At 41.8% G+C, this 17,372-nt stretch overlaps 1 protein-coding gene across 1 annotated transcript; it reads right to left on the bottom strand.

Annotated features, from left to right (window-relative positions):
* Positions 1 to 228: 228 nt before the first annotated feature.
* On the bottom strand, positions 229 to 2,495 carry POU4F3 (POU class 4 homeobox 3). The gene is made up of 2 exons (XM_066589822.1): positions 2,364 to 2,495; positions 229 to 2,056 (listed from the first exon to the last, which is right to left on the bottom strand). Exons 1-2 carry the CDS (start codon positions 2,481 to 2,483, stop codon positions 1,163 to 1,165), a joined length of 1,014 nt encoding a protein of 337 aa, XP_066445919.1. The 5' UTR covers positions 2,484 to 2,495; the 3' UTR covers positions 229 to 1,162.
* Positions 2,496 to 17,372: the final 14,877 nt, after the last annotated feature.

The following is a 17,372-nucleotide window of genomic DNA, read 5'->3' as shown; positions in this document are numbered from 1 at the left end:
TATTATCTATCTATCTATCTATCTATCTATCTTGCATTAATCTATTTATCCATGTATCTATTTTGGTTGTAGCTTAATTCCCAGATTCCATCTACATATTTCAAACAAATCTGTCGACCAAAAGAGTTTCAGCACTGCATTAGCACGAATTCGCATATCACAATTTCCAATAAAAATGTAGGTAGAGTTCAAAAATAAAGTATTTATTGCAGAGGTTGATTTGTGGGAATAAAACACTTTTCCAGGTTGTATTCAAAGAACAAAAAATATTCACACACAAACACATGAACTTCACAAAATACAATGACATAAAATATTAAATGCAGACAAGGGCTGCGGATACAGAAATGAAGAATTTACAAAAGGACCTGATATATCCCGTACTGTGTGTATAATACAGAGAACGAATAATGAGTGTCATCATCATCATCGGCATCAAAGGAGGAGAAGGCAACTGTTGCACATTGACCATCACTAGACTGAGACACCACCACTAGAAAGTTACAGTGTATTATCTCTAACACAGTGTCCCTACAGTTACATCTCCCATTTTACTGTCAGTGACTACATATGGTGTGAAATTAGTAGAAACTAGAACTGAACTGCTCTGCGCTTCTCATTTATTATTTATCACAGTTGTTGCTGCTAGGAAGAAATAAAACTGCTTACAATTCCCTACTTCATTCTGTTTGTGAAAGTTAATCTTGTGGTTGTGAACTTACCAATTGTTGCTAAGATTCTGGAGGGAGGGGGTTAAGGAGACATTAGAGAAGTCTAGAAAACTGTCAAATAATATTGGAGACCTTGGTGGGAGGAATGTGGGCTTATAACAAGCAATTTCATGTAAGGGAAGAAAACGTATTACAAATAAGAGAAGTATCTACCACCAGAACCCTGAAAGAATGAAACAAAATTGCTGCGCCTAGTTGAACCAGGCTCTGGAAGTGCTAGAAGAAGAACCAGGTTCTGCAGGTGCTAGAAGAAGAACCAGGTTCTTGAGGTGCTGGAGTTCTGGCTATAGAACTGATGGAATGGAAAAACAAACGAGTCAATTGATGGCTTCTTGTATATTTACTGCAAGTTCTCAGAAGTACTCAGTAAAGATCCCTGCTCTTTTTGATTATATCTCTAATAAAAGTCAAGGTTCTGTAGACCCAACCAGTTAATGGACCGCAGAATATTTCATCCTTTTCTGTTTTTGTCTTTGATTACAAAACCAGACTCGAACCACGTTCTTTTTAAGGTCCAGTTTCTCAGCAATGGCTGCTATTTTCTCCGATGAAGGTCTGGGCTGGATGGAAAAGTAAGCTTCTAAGGACCTCTTCTCTGGTGCTGCAATAGAGGTGCGTTTGCGCTTTCGCTCACTCCCGTTAAAGAGCTCTGGTTTTGAGTTCTTCTCTCTGTAGGCAGCCTCAGCTTCTTCCAGCCAAGCCTGGAGGACTGGTTTCAGAGCTATCATGTTGTTATGGGACAATGTCAAGGACTCAAACCTGCAGATGGTGCTCTGGCTTAGAGACCCAACACCTGGAATCTTGAGATTGGCCAAAGCTGCTCCAACATCTGCCTGAGTAACTCCAAGTTTTATCCTCCTCTGCTTGAACCTTTCAGCAAAAGCTTCCAGTTCCCTTGGATCTGACTCCACATCGTTGATGCAGGACATCCCATTATGAGCAGAAACTGAGTGAGGGTGACCCATGCCCATGGCTTGATGCAGATGCCCCATGGCACCTAGGTGATGTGGATGGAGTTGTGAGGACATCACTGTGTGGTCAGAGGTCCCCATGCCACTTACAGTCAAGGTAGGTGAGATATGGTCCAGAAGGTCCCCCTCCAAGCATTGATGCACTGAGTGGTGAGGGTGCGTTGTCAGACTAGAGGGGTGAGAGATGGGCACTGTAGAGGAGGTAGAAGTGCATGGGACACTGCTCATGGTATGGTAGGTTATGTCTGGTTTGAAATGATGATTCTTGCCGTGTGAGACAATATCCACAGCCGCCAGAGCTTCAGCACGGGCCAGCAAACTCTCATCAAAGCCTCCAAATATATTGCCCTGGAGCTGCAAGCAAGAATGCACATATTGGTGTCAGTGGGGAATACTGTCAACTCAGGATTAAAAAACATTTTCAAGCACACAGATTCCTCCTCAAAGCCCAGGTCATAAAAATTAATATGAAGGCAGAAGCTTTGCTTGGATAGACATGTGGATCTGAGACAAGAGAGGGGGAGAGGTACTAAGGGAGCAGGAGAGAGGGAGGAAGCTTCAGAGATCTGCAATTGTTCTGATGACATGAAAAAAACATTAAGCAAGAGCCTGTCAGAAAATGTGCCTTAAAGCAGTAAGTAATTGTGGCTGATGCCCATACCTGGGGGGCTGGCAGGCAGACCCTGCGCATAGCTTCTGTGCTGGAGTGCAGGCTGGAGTACTTGGGTTCCTGCAGGATGGGGTGCATGGAGAAGGGCTGCTTACTGTTCATAGCCATCATCCTGGCTCACCTGGCAATAGATCCAGGGCTGTCTCTGTGGCTTGCCACTCTTAAAGTGAGCTATGACAGAGCTGCTGTGCAGCAGAGTCCCTCTCCCTCTCCCCACCTGCTTCTTCACTCATCTTACAGCCTGTATGCCAAGAATAGGTCCAGCCGGAATGCGCCTGCGCCGCTCTGCTGCCACTAACTGCTACAGTAAGTAGTCCGGGAAGGGAAGCAGTCTCTCCACCGGCACACGTGTCACAGGCTGCGAGGAAAAGCCAAGTGCTTCACTAAGTAGGGCAGTGGGACTCACAGAGCCCTCCAGTGTATGGTATGGTAGTGTTGGGATATTAGGAAATCCGTGCCAGTCCCATCAGATGTGCCCAAATGAGTTTTTTTTGTACAGCATAAGTTGTAAACCTATAAAACAAATGTTCCATCACTGGTGGGAAAAGAATGAATAGAGATAGATAGATAGAAAGAAAATATAGATATATAGATGGATAAATATAGATAGCTAAATAGAGATAGATATAAATAGATGGATAGATACATATAGAAATAGAGATAAATATAGCAAGTTAGATAGATAAATATAGATAAATGTGAGATAGATAGATGATAGATAGATAGATAGATAGATACTGATAGATATAGCGATAGCTAGATAAATATAGATAGCTAGATATACTGATAGATAGTTATATGTATATAAAAAGATAGATAGATATTGATACCGTAGGTACAAGTAGATATAGATAGATAAGTAAAGATAGATGCAGATAGGTACATATAGATACAAATAGATACAGATAGATAGATATAGACAGATGTTTGCAGATAGATAGATATAGATAGATACTGATAGAGATAGATACATATAGATAACTTGATATAATGATAGATATAGAAAGCTACATATATACAGATAGATAGATAGATATGAGGTAAAAAATATTAAATAGGTGTTACATAGATATAATGAAAACTATCTGAAATGATAAATGATTGTTGTTGCTGTTATTATTATTCCACTAGTTTTTACTAAATTGTATCAATACTGCAGTCAGTGCTGTAGCTTCACCCTTCCAGAGGAGTATACAAATACCTGTACAGTTCAGCAGTCTCCTGAATTCACAGGCTCTATGTGTACTCTGTCATACAGTGACAGAACTGATTTTTTGGATCAGCACCATGTTTTATATTATGTTTTATAATGGAGCACTGAACGTTCTCCAACTTTGTCATATGATTTATGCTGAAATCCAGGCACTGAATGTTAGTGTGGGCAATGTAAAAAAGTTGGAGGGAGTGCTGCTGTTATGTATGTTACTCATTTATATAGCACATACATATTCCATAGTGCTGTACAGAGATTGTCATCACTTACATCAATTCGTGTCCCCACTGGGGCTCATATTCTAGATTCCAAACTAAGCTGTTAGGCTGTACCTATGGGGGCGGCTGCGATGTGGGTCAGCGATAAACTGTTTACCTTACAATTTCACTGCAATTTTCCTGCATGAATGGTGCATTTTTTTATTTTTTTTATTTTTTTATAAATCAGTTTTTTATTAAAGTTTTGACAATTAAACAGAAATATCAAAAGATACAACATGTATCAAGCATACAAAGGGAAGGAGAGTACAAACATGCCAGTATTAATAATTTCATACTCAACTATTCGTTCTGCAGTTGGCGTTATATGAAACAATATTTGTAACCAAATGGTGCATTTTTTAAAATAAAAACATACACCAGATTTACATAGGTTTTTCATGTGTGTGAAAAAAATCCCATATGGTTCCAATAGTAAAATACATGCAAAATCCATCGCATTCGCATGCGAATCACATGGCATGCGAGACTACTACCTTTTTCTCATGCTCATATAGAAAATAAATGAGCTTCTTACAGTAGAATTGCAGAAAAACATTGCATTTTTTTCAATCCCAGACTGTCAAGAGAAAAATCGATGGATGCTTTTCACGGATGAGTTCTGTCCATCTCACCTTTGGACAGAACTTGTGCAGGAAAATCGCCTGTGTAAGAACACCCTCAGCATGCGGGTTTTTTTTGGAGTGTGGGAGGAAGCAGAGACCCAGAGGAAAGCCATACAAGCTCCATGCAGATATTGCCTTAAGGGCTTAAATAGATGAGCGTGATCCGCCACAATTATGGATGCAGGAAATTCCCATGCGCACAATGCGGAGAATAGAACCTATTATTTTCAATAGGTTCATTCTCTCTTTTTTTTAATTTGTACCCTTTTTTTTCTGCAGGCGCTAAAAAAATAGGACCTGCCCTATCTTGTATGTGTTTGCATACCAGGAAAACCCATAGAGCTCTGCACGTCTGCCTGCGCGGTATGCACAAAACACAGCGCATAGCCGCCATCAACAAGGCTAATTAGCTTTTAAAATCAGGGGGGAGGGTAATTCCCCCGCCTGTGTGAACAAGCAGTGCCTGCGCAAATACGCTGCATATTTGCGCAGGCACGAGCACTAAATGCATTTGTTCACTGTGCATAAAAACTGTGCGGGAGGGAGCGAATTATGTTACACGCTTGTCTGTCAAAGCCCTTAGTCGCATTTTAAACCAGGAACTCCGTGATGCAAGGCAGCAGTGCTAACAACCACATCAAGGCAAACAATTTTCCTACATACATCCACACAGAGGGTATATGAGCGATATGTATGCTGATCTCCGTGCCTACACTGTGCTCATATAGGTCACCATATGGATGGATGTAAGTTACTCAATAGTGCACACTACAGTCCATCATTAGGATTCCCATTTATTGTGCTGTGGTTTTCTACACACATATAATTGGGTTGAAGAATCCTGCCACATAGTACCTTTAATTGGTTGTGTGGTGCCACGGCTTTAGAGCAGCTTCACATGGATGTATGCGCATCCAGATGTGCACTTTTCCCTATGGTTTTGTGCTGTATTTCGGACTTGCTTTTGCATATTGCATGTGCATTTGCACATCCCTCATAGACTTCTATGGGGCCCTTCTTGATGCACAAATAAAGCCTGTTGTATTTTTTCTGAGTGCGACTAATGCACATGCTAAAAAAGGAAATGTGAATGAACCCATTGAAATCAATGGACTCTATTCCCTGCGTATTGCATGCTTGTTCGTTAATAGTACGGGCGACAAAAGATAGGGCTTGCCCTCGCTTTTCCATACATAGTTTTAATTAGCACCTATCGTCCTGCTGCTTTTTCAAACTCCTGCACTATGGTACAGAGTTTAAAAAGCCAGAGAAGGAAAAAAAAAATGATGTGCAACTACGTTCCATAGCAGCGAGCATAGTTGCGCATACGGCTATGTGAAACCCTCCTCAGTATTAGAATCCATATTCAGAGCTGAAACAGATGGGCATATGCACAACTATGCTTGCCACTACGGAGCGTAGTTGCGCATGAACAAGGAAAATATTTTTTCTCTTTTTACCTTTTTAAACTCCACGCTATTGCACGCCACTTCGAGAAAAAAAAGCGGGAATAAAAGTCCTGCCCTATCTTTCTCGCCCGTAGAATTAACTACATGCAGGAAAGATAGGGCAAGTCTTATCTTTTCTTGGGTGGAATATTAACACCCAAAAATACCAATAGGGAAAATGAAACCATTGGCTTTGTTTCATGCCATCATGTGACCAATGGGATCTTTCACACAGCCAAGAAAATGCGCAAGATTTGTGGACTGTGGGACACACAAATCTTGTGTGAATATGAACCTCATTCTATTGAATGGAGTCATATACACAAGCAAAGAATCCTGGTATACTCTAACGTTTTGCGTTCCTTGGAATGCACAGTCCATTGATTTCAATGGGAGCTTTAATGCTGTGTGATGTGCATGCGAGTGCGATGCGAGGTTTCATTTGAAATCAATGGGAAACACTTTAGATCCTCTATCGTGCCTCAAACTCGTGCGAGAGGATTGGAGTTTTGATAGATACGATGCAAGGCATTTCTATCTGTATAGGTAGCCTAATAAAGAACAAAATCACATCACACTTGCATGATACATTTACTTGTGGGTGTGATGTGTGTTTTTTTCGCCTGCCATAGGAAATAATGGGCGATTATTAAGCAAGAATCAGCCAAAAAATACGAGATGAAGGGATCTTTATGTCTTGGATCAGTCCGAGAGAAAAATTGCTCATGTGAATAAAAAGATGGGAAGACATTGGTGTCTTTCACGTACAAGCCTCGTCCATATTGCAGTCTGATGTAATTCACACATGGAAATCCCCCTTGTAAACGTACCCATAGGGTTTATTCAGATGACCATATATCGGCCGGGTATTCACGCCGGCCGATATACCCCGTCCCTCTCTGCAGGGGGAGGAGGCTGGAAGATCCAGGAGCAGTGCTCTGAGCTCCCGCCCCCTCTCTGCCTCCTCTCCACCACCTCTCTGCTTCTCTGCACTATTTGCAATGAGAGGAAGCAGGTTGGGGGCGGGGCTAAGTTCCGGGAATTAGCTCCACCTCCACCCCGCCTCACCTCATTAAAAATAGTGCAGAGGGCCGGAGAGGGGGTGGAGAGGAGGCAGAGAGGGGGTGGGAGCTTAGAGCACTGCTCCTGGCTCTTCCAGCCTCCTCCCCCTGCAGAGAGGGACGCCGTATATCGGCCAGCGTGAATACGTGGCCGATATACGGTCGTCTGAATAAGCCCTTAGGACAGATTTAGATGAATGTGGTTTTGTCCTATGCGGCTGTGATAACCTTATAAGCCTGAGGAAGGACCCTGCGCAAATCTGAAAGCTCGCTATAACATTGTGTATTTTTGTTAACCATTGAAAGGCATCATATCTACAAGATTACTTGATTTCTCTTGCTGAGAACAATGACATTTAAAACGAAGCCACAAATATCAATCGGATTTCAGTGGTTTCGTTTTCACTTGCAGGATTCTCACCCATTAATTGTACGGGTAAGAAAGATTGGACCTGCCATATATTTCCCGCATGTAGTGAATAAGAAGTGCGTGAAAGACCAGGCGGCAGCTGTCTCTCTGCAGTTATTTTCAAACTTCTGCTCTCCAATGCACAGAGCTTGAAATGCCGCTGAAAGGGAGGGGATTTCCCATGTTCAGTCACAACTACGCTCCGTGCCGCTCAGCGCAGTTGCACCCACACTCGTCTGAATAAGCCCTTAGGATGTATTTACACAGGTGAATGAGATATTGGTCCGAGTCTTACCCTTGTAAACCCATGACTTATTTAATGCAATTACAATGTGTTTTGTGAGAAAAACACATAACATCCTGCACTTTCAATCTTCACATGTATGAAAGTTGCATGTTGCTGCAATAGTAAAAATAGAAAATCACAGTGCATTTACATGCGGGTGCGATGCGATTTTTTTTTTTGCTTCCATAGGCTTTTTTTTTTAGGTTCAAATAGATTTTATTAAATATTTTTCAAAATAAGTATACTTTGTCATAAATATAAATGCAAAAGGGTTTTCGGGGGGGGGATGAGGGTGGATCAGGGGTAATGGGGGGGAAAGGGTAGTCGTGACTTTTATTGTCCAATAATAGTGGGTGAGTAAGGCGATGGGATTGTCCTTTGAGTCAGTTTCACTTGTTCCGTAGCTCGACCAATTAACTGTCTTGAGCTAGATCCGAACCTTAGACTTGCAGGGGTCGCTATCTGTATGGGGACCTTGTTTTTGTCTTTTCCCGCAGGTTGCTATTGAGGAGACTCCTTGCAATGGGATGGGTTGGTCCTATCTATGTATCTAATTAACCCTTTATTGTCTGCTCTTAGTTACTTCGTCTCTCTCTGTTTTCTTAGAGCATTTCTTCCCAGGTTTTCTTCGCATGTTCCTAGTCTTTCCATCTGCTCTGGTTTTGGGGCTAGACTCAGAGCATATAAGCGTGTGAACATGTAGCAGGCCCACCAATTTCTTCGTATTCCTGTGGGGTGTTGTAACTGGGATTAGACACAAGAGGAAGACACATAAGGGGGTGGGGGGGGGGGGGTCAAAGGCTCATGCGTGAGTCAGTTCTCTTAAGTATTCTCATCTAAGGCTCTCGACTCTGTTTTTTAGAGGGTCCCTGTTTCCAGCCACTTTACAAATGAGTCTGAGAACCTGAATGTTATCCATGTCTGCCATGTGTGGTGGTATTCCTCCCAAGTTTTCGGCTCGTCCGCTCCCAATTCCTCGAAATGCATTAATGTGTGGATCTCTTCCACCCACATTATCCGGGTTGGAGCGACATTAGATCTCCACAATCTCGGGATAATCCTCCTTACTGCAATGATAAAGAATCGGAGGAGGCCCCTCTTAATTTTGCTTATTGGTCCTGGTAGCATAGAGAGTAGAGCCAGTTCCGGGGTAGGGGACACCTCCCCATGGCAGACATGATTGTATAGTTCTATCACTTCTTTCCACAGGTTTGACACCTGAGAACATTCCCACCAGATATGTAGCATAGTGCCTCTGCTGTTGTTACATCTCCAACAGGCGGGAGAGATCTGGGGAAACATCCTCTGGAGTCGATCTGGGGGTTCTGTACCACCTTGATAATATTCTAAAATTCAGATCCTGGACTTTACCCGCCGAGGAGAGCTTATGGGTCAAGAGCCATGTTTTGTTCCAGCTTTCTGAAGGGAAGCTTTTTCCCAGTTCCCTCTCTCATGCCCCTACGTAGTCAGGTTCTTTGCCCTCCGGAGTCTGGAGATCATATGTTTAAGTTTTGCAGTAGAGAGGAACATTCTTTCAAATTCTGTTAAGGGCTTTGCCTTTAACTCATTCACTCGTGGCATCAATTTGTTTACAAAACTCCTCAGCTGGAGATATTGCATCCACATCCCTGGCTTAGTCTCGCTGTCTCCCAGGATCTCCTGCATCGACTTCAGTCCCGAGTCTGACATCACATCTCCCACCCTTGGGATTGGGTTGTTTGATAATGTCAGGATGTGGGAGCCCCTGAAAGTGGCCTCTAATTGAGGGTTAAAGATTAGGGATGTGAGTGGGCCTGGTATTCCCGCAAGGCCTTTTGATGCTGCGAACCCTGTCCAATTCTCGAGAAGCTGAACACAGAATGGGGACAGGATAGGTAGAGTTTTGATCAATTTAGAGGGAATCCAGGAAGCTGCCTGTAGATATCCCTCCACCCCTTCGTGCTCCGCCTCTACCCACAATTTTGTAGATTTATGTTTTAGTATGTCTATTATGCAGTTGGAGATGCTGGCCCTATAGTAGAGTGTGAAGTCTGGGAGGCCAAGACCGCCTATTTCTTTTTTTCTTGTTAAGAGTGTGAAGCGCATGCGGGGTTTACGCCCTCTCCATACAAACATTGTTATTAAGGCTCTCAATTTCTTCAAGTATGTTCTTGGGAGTTTGATCGGTATAGTCTGGCATATATAAAGGAATTTTGGGAGTATGTCCATCTTGATCACATTGACCCTTCCACTCCATGTAAGGAACAGGGGCCCCCATTTACTTAGGTCTCTCTCTATTCCCTCCACAAATGGAAGGTAGTTAAGTCTAAATGCCTCTGAGACATCTCCTGGGAGTTGAATACCTAAATATTTTATGCAGGTTTTGCGCCAGTGAAAGGGGAATGATTTTTCTAGGTGAGACACCTCCGTCTGTGGGAGTGTAATGTTCAGAAGCTCAGATTTTTGGGTGTTGACTTTGTAATTGTTGACCCTGTTGAATCTTTTAAACTCTTCGAGGAGGACCGGCATGCCAACACGTGGTTTAGACATGTATAGGAGCAGGTCATCCGCGAAGAGGGCCATTTTATGTTCTATGTTTCCTATTTGAATTCCTTTAATGGACCTATTATTGCGGATGGAGTTGGCCAGTGACTCCATGGTCAGGACATATAGGAATGGTGAGAGCGGGCAGCCCTGTCTGGTTCCATTTCCAACTCTAAAGGTCCCCGACAGCGCCCCGTTTACCCTGACTCTGGCTGTGGGGCTATGGTATAGTGCCACTATCCACTGTTTCATCCGTTCTCCCAATCCTATGCTGTCCAATGTGGCAGAGAGGAAGGGCCAACTTACTCGATCAAAGGCCTTTTCGGCATCGATTGCCAGTAGGCATAGGGGGGTTCCATGTCGTTTGGCTCTATCGATTGGAGATAACGTCTTTATGGTGTTGTCCCTAGCCTCTCTGCCTGGGACAAAGCCTACCTGCTCTCTATGAACAATTTTTGGTATAATGTTCTGGAATCTGTTAGCTATGAGTTTGGCAAACAGTTTAACGTCCAAGTTAATTAATGAGATGGGTCTAAAGTTTCCGTAGAGTGTAGAGTCTTTGCCTGGTTTGGGGATGACCATTATATGTGTTTGTAGTGCCTGTTGGGGAAAGGGCTGTCCCTTGCTGATTGCGTTGAATGCTTCTAGTGCCAGGGGGGATAGTTCTTTCTGGAATATTTTGTAGAACCTGGCCGTGAACCCATCTGGCCCTGGGCTCTTGCCTATTTTCAGGTTTTGGATTATTTCTGTCAGTTCCTGGGTGGTAAAGTCCAGCTCCAGGTCCTCTTTCTCGATATTTGACATTTTTCCTGGGGCGTTGGCCGCAAGGTATGACTCTAACTCTGGGTTTCTGGTTGTCCCCATTACTTGTGTTTCAGGTTCGATATTATGTAGTTTGCTATAGAAGGTCCTAAATTCTTCTAGGATGTCTTCTGTCTTATGGATCAAGTGTCCTTGACGTGATTGTATTTTAGGGACATAGGTTAATGGCGTTTTAGGATGTAGGGTTCTAGCTAGCTTTCTGACGCATTTATCACCATAATCAAATTATCCTCTTCTTAATTTGTCTCTGTATATTAGGGATCTCTGATCTAGGATGTTTAGGATTTGCTGTCTAAGGGACGAGATTTGGGCTTTTAGTGTGTCTGATTGTTGGCATTTGTTAGTTGTCTCTTTGGTGTTTAATTTTGTCAGGAGGGTGATTAAGGTGGCTGATCTTTCTTTTTTGAGGCGTGCACCATGGGAGATCAAGATTCCCCTTAAAACACATTTTAGAGCCTCCCATTTCATGGGGGATGGGGTGGTGTCGTCACGATGTACCTCTACAAAGTCCTGGATTTTGTTCTTGATGTCTGCAATGCAGACAGTGTCTCTGAGAAGATTATCATTTTACCTCCAAGTGTGGCTCTTCCAGGCAATTTTTCCTAGGGCCAGTTCTCCAAACACAGGGGAGTGGTCTGACCACAGGAAGTTCCCATGTGAGCAGCTGGGAGAACTGTCCAGGAGACCGTGGGAGACCATGATAAGATCTATTCTGCTGTAGGAGTTATGTGACGCCGAGTGAAAGGAATAGTCCTTGACACCCGGATGAAGTATTCGCCATAGATCTACCAGGTGTAGTGCATCTAGTGTTTTTCTGAGGGCCCGTAGTGCTGCTTGGGAGACAGAGGACTTACCCGACGACATGTCAAGGGTGGGATCCAGCACCAGGTTAAAGTCTCCTCCCAAAATGATCTTTGAGCAGGCTTTTTTTTTTTTAAACAGAATTGCTCCAAAACAAGACATGGAAAGAAAAATAATCTGTGTAAATATAGCCATTTAAAGTAATAGGTCCTTTTCATGTGTGATTTCTCGCAATGCGCAGAAATCGCACGTATATATCTCCAGTGTAAATACACCCTGAGAATAAAAAGCAATGTGTTTAACTCAGACTAGTACAAGTTCAACAATAACATGCAGCTATTTCAGTACTGTAAAGACACGTAGGAGCACAAATACTGGGTCTGAAAATAATGCTGCTGACGTAAACGTACCACACCTTCCGGTCTGCTGAAATGTTCAACATTGGGTGGGAAACTTATTTCTGCTCCTCACTGCCTAATGATATATTTATCTTTATTAATTCAGATGAAATACAGATCATTTTAGACCATTCAGACGATATTCAATGCTCCTCCCTAAACGCCTGCTTAGTGTAGTACTTTTATTTCGGTTTTGAACAGGAATTTGGGGAGAGGAATAGAATTCTTGATTAAGATTGCTTTGATCCTCTTTAATTTTACAAAATAAATGTGAAAAGCCTGGAGACAAATCATGTAAGTTGTAATTGACTTATACACTAAACCTTCTGTAGAAACCGGGAATGTACAAACTGCACAACGCAAAAGCAAAAAACTGATTTTATAGAAGAGCTGAGGCCAAGGCTTAAAGGAGATGTCCCGCGCCGAAACGGGTTTTTTTTTTTTTAACCCCCCCCCCCGTTCGGCGCGAGACAACCCCGATGCAGGGGTTAAAAAAACCACCCGCACAGCGCTTACCTGAATCCCGGCGGTCCGGTGACTTCAATACTTACCGCTGAAGATGGCCGCCGGGATCTTCTACCTTCGTGGACCGCAGCTCTTCTGTGCGGTCCACTGCCGATTCCAGCCTCCTGATTGGCTGGAATCGGCACGTGACGGGGCGGAGCTACACGGAGCCGCTCTTTGGCACGAGCGGCTCCATAGAAGAAAGCTGAAGACCCGGACTGCGCAAGCGCGGCTAATTTGGCCATCGGAGGCCAAAAATTAGTCGGCTCCATGGAGACGAGGACGCCAGCAACGGAGCAGGTAAGTATAAAACTTTTTATAACTTCTGTATGGCTCATAATTAATGCACGATGTACATTACAAAGTGCATTATTATGGCCATACAGAAGTGTATAGACCCACTTGCTGCCTCGGGACATCTCCTTTAATTTCAGCACCATGGATAGTGTCAGTAATACATGCCGGAAACATAGAGACAGGCAGTGTTGTACACTGACACATCAACTGTAAGCAAAACCACGGGCAATTAATAAAAGTAAGGAGTCGTTTCTCAATTCACTTCCAGTTTCAGTTACAAATTTTCCAGTTTTTCAAAACAGTAAAGTATTTGTGATTTCTAGCCAATTTGTGCAGAAAAAGCAGGATGGAGGTTCCAGACCTGGATGCGTGTCGCAAGCACACTAGAAAAAGTGCAACACAACCACAACATGGATAAGATTGTGTGAATGATATTTGTACTCTGCTTGTTGTATGGGTTAAAAAACAGCTTATACAAAATCTATACATTATGTATATATAGGGTATAGTCAGAATGAATAGGAAGGCATGGATACATACACTATGTATGGCGGACGTGCCGTGTAAGATGCAGAAATCCGCTTTCCACGTCTCTCTAAGTCCCATGGGAGCGCTGCTTTGACTCAAGTAAGGAAAGCATACATGAAGTAGCCTCCTTTTTCTATGATACATGCATGGAGATGTTCTACAGAGCCGCCCAGAGCTAACACTATCACTGCACAACCGTGTTAGTAAATGGTGAAGCACCGATTCAGTGCAGATGTAGTATAACTTACCAGTGAGAACATGAGCCAATCAAAAGACAACGCAGATTTCAGCATAAATGCGCGAGTTGGAATTTGAGGCAAACGGCATAACACAGAATTGAAATCTATGTTCTGGGCCATGCAATATATCATTGTACGATGCAGGTATGCCCTTCTATTCAAGTACACTACTGTTATTTCAATATAGGACACCAGTACTGAGATATAGCGCTGGATCAGTCTTTTTGACTACGCCCTGTATATTTAAGTCTCCCTTATATGGAAACCACCAAAGCTGCATCGCTGGATTGTGGGGGCTAAGGACAGATAAGTACAACTCCTTTTCTTATTTTAGCACAGCTGGAGCAATAGAGCAAAGGTTGCCTGGTAACCGGACAACCCCTTTATCTTTTTGTTGTGCACTTTTCATCTATACATCACAAAATGTAGCAAACTTATTAAACATCATGCAACAGTTTGTTATTTTGTTTTGTATTTTGTGCTGGAAATGGGCAAAAGAGCATGTGGGGGAAAAAAAACAGCTTCAATCTTGCCACTTATAAGGAATATGCCCACAAAACATATGTCAGCTCAGAACTGGAGTAGGTTGGCACATAAGAAATGCAAAGCAGAAACCAGCTCCTCTGCAGACTCTCCCATGCATGGACTGGCTGGAAACCACAACTGATGCACAGGAAAATGGAGAAAGTCCAGCATCAGGTTAAAAGCTTCCAGTCTTTGTTAAGCGATCCAGGCAGACATAAAGGAACAAAGGACATGTGCCGTCTTATGTGTTTCAGGCAAGCATGTCGCCCCAATCATAGGTTTGCACATACACTCAGTTAAAAAAATCCCAATTGACCAATGTGTTTGAAAAATGTACTCTGACTAAACCACACATGCCCCTTTCCCAAAAATAATAAACCTACTGTATAACAAATCCCGCACAAACTTGAAGAACAATAAAAAAGATGCAAATTCCACCCAAAAATAGGTGCTAATCAAATTATAAATTAGCCGCATAATCTCTTGCAGAAGTAAAAAAATAAGTGCTTTATTAAGTTGTTATGTAAACCTGAGCACAAGATATTCACACAGCTGCACAGATTCATTCAATAACTTTATATTACAGTTAGCAACAATGTTACATGTGTATCTGATTAAAACAAATAACTCTAGTATTGGTAGCATTGTGTGTTGTTTAATACAGCAGAGTGTGACTTTCAGTGCGCTCGTAGTTTCACATAGCCTGAATTCCACATGGCTATGGCTAACATTGAATCTTTGTAGTTCCATACAATTGAAAAAAGTTTAGTACTGTGTTACCCAGTAGAGCAAAATGTGATTGTTCCCAGCAAGAGAAACCAAGTAATCTTGTAGATGTGAAACCTTTTAGTGGCTAACAAAAATACATGATGTTATGGCGAGCTTTCCAACCTCTCAGAATTCTTTCTCAGGCATTGAAGTTACACATGGTTGTGGTTACGACCCCCTGTGTCGCTAAAACTCTGTGCATTTGTGTGGTTGTGTCATCCTTTTACATCTTCCTGATAAGGCTCTTTAAGTCAGGAACTTCCATTGCAGATTCCACTATATTTTATGGAAAAAATAGTGCTGCATTATAAGTCAATGAAGTCTAGTGGATGCTGTTGGTATCTATAGTACAATGCATCTACCAGAGCACTGTGGCTTCCAGTATGTATAGTATGTTGGCCACCGATAGATAGATAGATAGATAGATAGATAGATAGATAGATAGATATGAGATAGATAGATAGATAGATATGAGATAGATAGATAGTAGATAGATAGATAGATAGATAGATAGATAGATAGATAGATAGATAGATAGATATGAGATAGATAGATAGATAGATATGAGATAGATAGATAGTAGATAGATAGATAGATAGATAGATAGATAGATAGATAGATAGATAGATAGATAGATATGAGATAGATAGATAGATAGATATGAGATAGATAGATAGTAGATAGATAGATAGATAGATAGATAGATAGATAGATAGATAGATATGAGATAGATAGATAGATAGATATGAGATAGATAGATAGTAGATAGATAGATAGATAGATAGATAGATAGATAGATAGATAGATAGATAGATAGATAGATAGGAGATAGATAGATAGATAGGAGATAGATAGATAGATAGATAGATATTAGATAGATATGAGATAGATAGATAGATAGATAGATATGAGAGAGATAGATAGATAGATAGATAGATAGATAGATAGGAGATAGATAGATAGATAGATAGATAGATAGATAGATAGATAGATAGGAGATAGATAGATAGATAGATAGATAGATAGATAGATAGATAGATAGATAGATAGATAGATAGATAGATATTAGATAGATATGAGATAGATAGATAGATAGATAGATAGATAGATATGAGATAGATAGATAGATAGATATGAGATTGATATTAGATGGATATGAGAGATAATTAGATAGCTATGAGAGATAGGTAGATATAGATAAATAACCATACTCTATGACCCTGTTTACTATGGAACAATTTTTTCCATGGTCGTATGTATTGTGGGACACTTTGGCGGCACTATTTATGTAACTGTATTACTGTGCGGCACTATCCATATGACAATTTTCACTGGGGAACATTATCTTCGGGCTGGATAATGCCTCCATGATGTTTAGGACCAGATGGAGAAGAAGTAAAAAAGCAAATTGCTACCATCCGAAATGTCAGCTGTAAGTCATTGGATTTAATTGTTGCTTATTCTGCCCTTGAATCCAGCTGATTGGTCTTCATTATATTTGTGTGGTATGCAGCCCTGCAGATTGGTTGTCTGACGGCTATATGGTCACTGTATCAGAGTGTTCTTCTGTTACAGTATGATGGAGAGCATTTTTCATTCTGTCAATCTTTGGTGATCTCATTTGGTGACTACATAGCATTATTATTCAGTCACTATATGGTGCTATTGTTCAGTCACTATGTGGTGGTAATATATTGCGATTTTACAGTTGTTTTATACTATCCTTCTATGTATTTATTAGTGGTATGCTATTACAGGATATTGAATGTAGATTTATTTTCATGATGGGTCAATTATTTAGTGCACAGCTTAGGAGGAATACTACCCACAGTACAGAATGGCAAGACTTACTTGGTGTTGTTCACCTCGGTTCTTCTAAGGCCTCGTTTACATGAGCGTGTGTTTTGCGTGCGCATAATGCATGCTTTTAAAAGAACTAATGGGTTCTTAAAGAAGCGTTCATATGCGCGAAATTAGCAGTGCAAAATAGCACGCACCTAAAAAAAAAAGGTCATCGGCGCACTGGCAGGAGTTTCCATTGACTCCTATGGGAGCAGGAGTTAATGTAAGCTTCTGCACTGGGAATAGATACCCGCTGCTTACAGAAGGACATTTAAATGTTGCTTCTGGCCAGAAGCATCTTTTAAATGTCCTGCAATTAACTCCTTAGTCCCCGCAGGGATGATAGGACTCCCGGAGGGTTCTGTTAATTCCCGCAGGGAGTCCCCTTATCACTGCACACTGTGACAGCACTGTCACAGTGTTCAGTGATGATGGAACTCCCCGCAGGATTGA

Source organism: Eleutherodactylus coqui, chromosome 2, assembly GCF_035609145.1.
Source record: "Eleutherodactylus coqui strain aEleCoq1 chromosome 2, aEleCoq1.hap1, whole genome shotgun sequence".
In the NCBI taxonomy this organism is placed as follows: domain Eukaryota; kingdom Metazoa; phylum Chordata; class Amphibia; order Anura; family Eleutherodactylidae; genus Eleutherodactylus; species Eleutherodactylus coqui.
The sequence above is the reverse complement of the archived record's forward strand: the minus strand, read 5'-3'. Positions and strand labels throughout refer to the sequence as shown.

Excerpts from the sequence above, each read along its gene's own strand:
- POU4F3 (XM_066589822.1), bottom strand. The coding sequence starts at position 2,483 with ATGATGGCTATGAACAGTAAGCAGCCCTTCTCCATGCACCCCATCCTG. Across the intron at positions 2,057-2,363 it reads TCTGCCTGCCAGCCCCCCAG|CTCCAGGGCAATATATTTGG; the intron begins GTATGGGCATCA and ends TCTTGCTTGCAG.